The following is a 6,839-nucleotide window of genomic DNA, read 5'->3' on the forward strand; positions in this document are numbered from 1 at the left end:
TGACATGCCGTTCAAATTTTCTTTTTCAATAGTTTCAGACATTCAGTTGTCATCATTCGCTGCAAATCCATAATTCACGTGGCTGTTTTGCAAGTGGCTCCTCTCCTGTGCTTGCAGGGCTCTGCTTAAAGCAATGTAACTTCACCTCTCTAAAAGAGGCCATCCACATTTCACGTGTCAATAGGGACCGATTATCTACCAGTCATTGCAACTCGTGCGAAGGCCAAGAGGAGTAGAGTACGTAAAAATCTCAAATGCACCTAATTAAAATACCCGATACATAATGCATTAGAATATGTAAATTAGCAGCATCAGAATGCTAAGATACAAGGGAAGCCTAAGGCGCACGCGTCAGCCTGACATCGGCAACAAAATTTTCGGGACTTTTGAGTTTCTGATGAAGAATAAATATAGTGAAAGCCGGTCTACTATAGTAGATGCATGCGCTCCACATAAGACTGAAGCAACCATCGATTGAGTGGCTCACCGCACCCGATGAAGCAGCCAGAGTTGCCATTCTCGGTGAAAAAGGGGAAGCTGAATATGTGCAGCAGCTCCTGCACGGCATTCCTCACCAGAGAAGTCCCCGTCACCCGGCTGCGCCGACCCCACCCAGTAACTATGTCGATCCGGTTTGGGCTCATGCCTGAAAAAAGCATCTGCCGACGAAACCAAGCAAGGGTTCTTGAAAGTGCCGTCACAGCGGTGCCATCTGACATTACATGCAAGTTTATAAGCCAATAACATGAGCCCTTCTCTCTAACGACATCCGGATACACGTTATTCTCAGCAGCCACTTCCCAAACAGAGCCAGCCTCTTCTTTGAGCCCCGACTTGTGTAGGAAGTCCACGACTGCATCCACAAGTCCCCTTTTGCTCTCTCTATCCTCGCTATGCATCAGTTCCAAGAAACTGCTCATGTGATCCCTCACATTTTGCCCATCTGGTCCAGCTGCTGGCATGGACAGCAAGAACATGTGGGCCGGGTGGCCTGTTATTGCCATGAGCTGGCAACAGAACCCCATGTCAAATGGCTTTTCAGCTTCAGTACAGCAACTGAGAAGCAAAGTATAAGTTTGGAGAGAAGGGTGTAGACCTAAACCCAGCATGCTCTGCAGGAGGTCAAAAGCATCTGATAGCCTGTGAAGCCTAAGGAAGGTCCCAAGCAATGAATTGCAAGTGGGTACATTCGGCCGCAGGCCCGCATCCAGCATGCTCTGATACCACTCCCAGGCCTTGTCAATGTTACCAGCCTTCCCCCACAAATCCACCAAGAGACCGTACACTGGCTCATCCGGCACCCAATTCTTCTGCCTCATCTCAACAAAAACTGCTTCTGCTTCCTCAAGATATCCACAATGGCCAAGCACTTCCATAACAATGCTGTAAGTCACTTTGTCAGGTTCATATCCAGCATTTTGCATCTCCCGATAGAGCTGTAAAGAATTCTCATAGTTCCTTGCCTTTGCCTGCAAAGCAATCAAGATGTTATAGGTAACTAGGTTAGGAGCACAGCCATGATCAACCATCTCATGGAACAAACGGTTGGCATCAGCCAAATGGCCAGCTTTTCCGAGGCAGTTAATCATGACACTGTAGGTGAATGTGTCGGGAGAAAGACCAGCCAGCTGCATTCTTCGATACATATCCATCGCAATATCAAGAAACCCAGCTTTTGCATGAATGTCAATGAGCGTGCTGTAAGTGACACGATCTGGTTCACAACCCGCTGCTTGCATTCGGTTAAAGACGTTCATTGCATCATTCAGGTAGTTTGCTCGGCCATAACTATGAATAAGCCGATTATAAGTCACCACATTCGGCTGGCATCCATCCCTCACCATTTGTTCAAGCAATTTGTTTATTGCACCAAACTGCTTGGCACGACCAAGGATGCCAATCATGGTGGTATAAGTATGCCCATCATGCTTGTACCCGGGCTGCCGTTTCAACCAGTTAAAGAAGCCAAGGGCAACTTTATGGTCTTGAAGTTTCTTTAGTACTTGGTTTGCTTGATATGCATCCACTGCATAATTTAGCTGTTGAAGAGCCTCTTCTGTGGCAGAACCCCACTCTTTCTGCTGCAATATGCGGAAAACACTTTCCACGAGATGAGCGGTATTGGAAAAATGCCTTGGAGTCGGAGCGATTCCTGACAGCACTCTGGTATCTCTTGTTGGTCTATTGAATCCTTCTACAGAGTATTCCACAACCTTCCTTTCAGAAGAATGGACAGAAATAGTAGTTGATGCAAGCCTATCTGGATATGCTTTTGCTTTCTGAGAATAATGGGTGTTTCTTCTCTTATTCGGAGTACCCGAATATACATTTCTTGTATTTTCAACATGATTTCTAGTCCCAGCATCATGAACACCTCTAAAACCTTCAAAATTAGATCTCCCACCTTTGTCCCCTCTATCACGGGCATGGTTATAATTAGAAGTATCAGAAGCAGCTACTGTGTTGGCTGATGATTTTGGATGAACCTTTGACAAGTTCTCTCTCTTGACGGACTTCACATTGGATGATTTTACGTTTGCTACCGGTCTGTTCGGATCAACCATACAGCTTTTGGGCAAGTTCGATATGCCACTATCTGAGCTCGGAATCTTATAATTAACCAGATCAGATAGGAAATTTACTGCCGCAATGCCTGCCCTAAAAACCTGATCAGCCATGAGTGGCGCCGAGTGCCCTGCATCACTGTGGGAAAGGTTTGAGTCCCTTGCATAATTGACGGACTCAGACTTCTGTAAGATTGGAACAGATACAGCATTTGGCAAGAGATTGGAGTGCTTAATCCTCTCAGCTTTACGAGTGCCCGTGTATTTGACAGGATCTCTTGAAGTCAAGGCTCCCACTCTTGCTGAAGTTTTGGACACCAAGGTGGCTGGTTCTTGTGGAAAAGGATCATCAGTAGTTGTCCGTTGTCTTCTCGGGATACAGGTTTCATCTTCCGAGCCTGAGCAGGAACTTCCATCTGCAGTGCCACAGCGTGAACCACTGACAAAAAAGGACCTTGCACTACTGGAGAGGTTAGATATCTGCTTTGCCCGTAACATAGCTGTGAATCTTGTGATCCTTCAGAAGAAAATTTTCTGGTAATGCAAGTCAGTCACAACTAACAAAAAAGGATCTTGCACTATTGGAGAGGTTAGAGATCTGCTCTGCCCGTAACATAGCTGTGAATCTTGTGATCCTTCAGAAGAAAATTTTAAGATCACGCAAGTCAGCCGTGACTTTCCATAAAACATGATTTGATCATCAGCTTTATTGAGCAATACAGGATGAATTTATCAACTTGGATGCCCAGTAAACAGCGTTTCTTGTTTAGAGTTTACAAGTCTAACAGTGTGAAGGAACTCCCACAGGGAAGCATCACCAAATTCACAAAACGGAAAGTTAAGAATCTAATATACTGTAAGAAGTTTGTCAATATATGCACGCAGGGAAGGTTTTGAGACCAGAATCCAGATCCGAAAAGAACGTTGATAACTATGAGGTAAATGTCCATTGAGAAAATTCAAAACTGAGGCAATATCAGAATCTAATGCTCTCAATATCGTATCTCTCCCTCTATTTCAAAACAACTAGCAATTGACAACCATGTAGAGCATACTTCACTCATAACATAACAAAAGAGCAGCAATCAAATTCATGGAAGCAATCAGCAAGCATGCTAGAGCAGAATGGTGGTTGACAAGTTACCCCTTGGATGCGGGATCAATTTACTGCCATATGGTCCTCCCTTTTGACACCGTGGATAACCCTCATTATAAGCATGCAAAAGATGCAAAGTTAACTTCATAGTCCACACAGAACATCTCTCGGTTCAATGCTGGAAGCGAACAATTACTAGGTAAGGGAAGCTTGTTCACGGAGTGCAGCAGATTTGGCATATGGTTGATTACACCTACCTAGACTTTCTTACATCCTTGAGATTCACCTAAAAGCAAGTAGTAACTAAAGTCTTCCGCGCTGACCCAAGCATTAGCCCCAAAAGGGCAGCCTCCACGGCTACTATTTCACTTCCCAATCATCCACAGCCATGGACATCCAATAGGTGAATTCGAAAATCATTTCACCAATTTCCAAAATCGACCTCCACTTCAACAATAGTCAAGTTTGAACCCAAAGGAACCACCTTTAGCAGGGCAAAGCAAGAATGACCGGATATCATCCGAACTGCTCTTGCAATTACAGGTTCTTTACATTTTTCTGGAACTCGGACCATCAGCACACCCAATTTACATTCCAAGAACCATTCAGGTACTTTTCAGAAAACATACCCAAAGAACTACGTAAAACAGAAAAAGAAAAAAAAAGCGCCAATGAATCACTCATCTCCCATCGAATCTGCAACCTCATTCTCCAGACTTCAACAAGCGCCACTTCAACAAGCGCCACTCACCAAGAAGCACAAAAGACTCATTTCTAAACCGGCACTCACTGACTAAAAGCACCAAAGAACCATAACGCCAACCCAAGACAACAAGAGTTCGCCGATCAACGGAGAAATCGCTCGCGCCGACAAAGCGAAACGGGCAAAATCAACGGCACGGAGTTCAGCACAGAGAGGAGAACAGAGAGCCCACCTGAAAACGCGCGACTTCCTTCAGTCAACACACGGCAAACAAGAGTCCCACAGAGAAGGCTTCCCCTCTCTCCGCCGTCAGCTGGTAAAAAGCTCTGCTCTCCTTCTTCTCTCCGAGCAAGTTGGGACCAAGAAGGAGGAGAAGAGACGAGAGAAAGAAGAGAGGCTGCGACGTCCAAAGTTTGACGCGCAGCAACACCAGAAGTTTGGGCTCTTCTTTTTTTTTAACCTTTTTGTTTGCGCGTTTTTATACCGGCGGTGGGCTTAAAGTTTAACCCTACTTTTTGGTGCACAGGCTCACACGACCAACTGCGGCGAGCGAGCGACACGTGGCGCGGCGGTCATGGTTCGCACGTGACTGGCGGGTGCTTTTAGCTTGGTCTCCCCCCCTCATCGGAGCGATCATCCGGTGTGCCAGAGCGTACGAGTACCCCCTGATAGAGCAGCTTGTACGGTAGGTCCTTCGCCGGAGGATCTTTGATTGTCCGCAAGGTTGGCGCGAAGCCAACTCTATCAGTTATTTACTAGATTTTCTCGGGATTTCTCCTTTTGGAAAACAGAAAATATAGAGAAATCCTTAAACTTATCACTAAAGTGCATTTGAGTCCTAAAAGTTTAAAAAAGTACAATTAAATCCTAAAACTTATCACGATAGTGCATTCGACTCCTAAACTTTTCAAAAGTTATAATCACATTCTAAAACTTGTCATATTAGTTCAATCAAGCCATTTCATTGATTGTACTTTTTGAAAATTTTACGACTCGATTGCACTTTCATGACTAGTTTTGGGATTTTACCGCACTTTTTGAAAGATTTAAGACTCGAATGCATTTTCGTGATAAGTTTCATAACTTGATTAAACTTTTTGAAAGTTTTAAGACTTCTAATGCATTTATCCCGAAAATATATGCATACGTGTGTGCTTACACACACACACACACACACACACACACACACACACACACACATATATATATATATAACAAAGAGCAATTACCTTAACAAGAGTTCCCAGCAATTATCACAAAAATTTCTCCCGTAATAAATTTATTCAAAATTTATTTTTTTATTATAAAAAAATCTCAAATTAGTACACTCATGACAAATTTACTTCAAGATTAATTTAATCCAAATTGAAATTTACTCTTCGTTAGTTTCTGTTAAATTTTATTAATATTACAAAAAAAATCTTTAACTAGTGCAACTATCATAAACGAAGGGTATCATCGAACTTAGCAATTTAACGACAAAATTTAACGGAAATTGATGGAGGAAAAATTTATTGCAAGTGTGTCGATTTCGAATTTTTGTGACGTGAACTCTCAATTTTAATATATTTTCCGGACACTCTTTTTATTCAATCGTAACACGGTATGATTAAGTTAATCAATTCAATATTCAAGTGTCAAAGAGCTTCTAAAAGCTCCCCTGGTCCTTCACGCGTTTCCAGACAACGAAGCCAATCGATCAAAAGCGTGATCAGACTTTTACCTAATCGCACAGCCGTTGACCGTTTCAGCATCCAACGGTTGCGATGTGACGAGCCTGAAGAAGGATTCAGAAGGACGCCGCACCAGAGAGTTGCTGCCCGGGGAGCAGCAGCCGACGTGGACCTAGTGACGGCCTCAAAATAAGAGAACTTTGAATCTTGCTCTCCAAGCAAAAGATCTTTGTGGCTCTCCGCTAAAAGGAAATGAATTCTCGGAAACAAAAGAGCTGCCGGGGATGTAAGCGGTGCTGCTGCCTTAAAGGAAGAGCCACGTGTCCAGCTCATCTGCCGCACCTCTGGCCCATGTGGGGCCCAGTTAGACCATGACCCATGGTTCTGTTTGGGCCTCAAATTATCAAAATGGTCAGCATCCGGCCCGATGCAACTGTCGGATCAATAAAATAGTAATCTTTCCTTCTTGTTTTTTTTTGTTGTTGATGATTACCTGAAAAATTAGGGGGCTGGGCCGCTGGGGCTTTGATCTGAGGCACGTTTATGGAGGAACTGAAGTCGCATTTACGGTGACCTATCTCACACAGTTGAGCTTAGATTTTCTGGCATCATTTGCTTTCCCATTCGTTGCTCCACCGTGGATCCTGCTTTGTGCTGTTTCGGTTAGAGAAATTGGAAAGTTAAGATTTCGTCGGAAGCCCTCGCTGGCCACCACCCTCGCCTGTGATCGAAGAGGGCTGTCCAGTGGCCTACAAGGGCTACTGGCCAACCCTTGCCAGACTTGGAAGGAAAAAAAAACGAAA

At 44.1% G+C, this 6,839-nt stretch overlaps 1 protein-coding gene across 4 annotated transcripts; it reads right to left on the minus strand.

The window, feature by feature from the left end:
• Positions 1-238: 238 nt before the first annotated feature.
• LOC115734680 (pentatricopeptide repeat-containing protein At1g74750-like) lies at positions 239-4,821 on the minus strand. Of its 4 annotated transcripts, none has more exons than XM_030665570.2 (2): positions 4,596-4,821; positions 239-3,081 (listed from the first exon to the last, which is right to left on the minus strand). In XM_030665570.2, the coding sequence occupies exon 2, from the start codon at positions 3,060-3,062 to the stop codon at positions 429-431; it is 2,634 nt and encodes an 877-aa protein (XP_030521430.1). In that variant the 5' UTR covers positions 3,063-3,081; positions 4,596-4,821; the 3' UTR covers positions 239-428. The 4 variants fall into 4 exon arrangements, with proteins under 4 accessions (XP_030521430.1, XP_030521427.1, XP_030521428.1 ...); XM_030665567.2 differs by having other exon boundaries at positions 239-3,199; XM_030665568.2 differs by lacking the exon at positions 4,596-4,821 and adding an exon at positions 3,709-3,776 and having other exon boundaries at positions 239-3,199.
• Between the last annotated feature and the right edge of the window lie 2,018 nt (positions 4,822-6,839).

The sequence above is a fragment of the Rhodamnia argentea genome, chromosome 7 (assembly GCF_020921035.1).
Source record: "Rhodamnia argentea isolate NSW1041297 chromosome 7, ASM2092103v1, whole genome shotgun sequence".
NCBI classification, from domain to species: domain Eukaryota; kingdom Viridiplantae; phylum Streptophyta; class Magnoliopsida; order Myrtales; family Myrtaceae; genus Rhodamnia; species Rhodamnia argentea.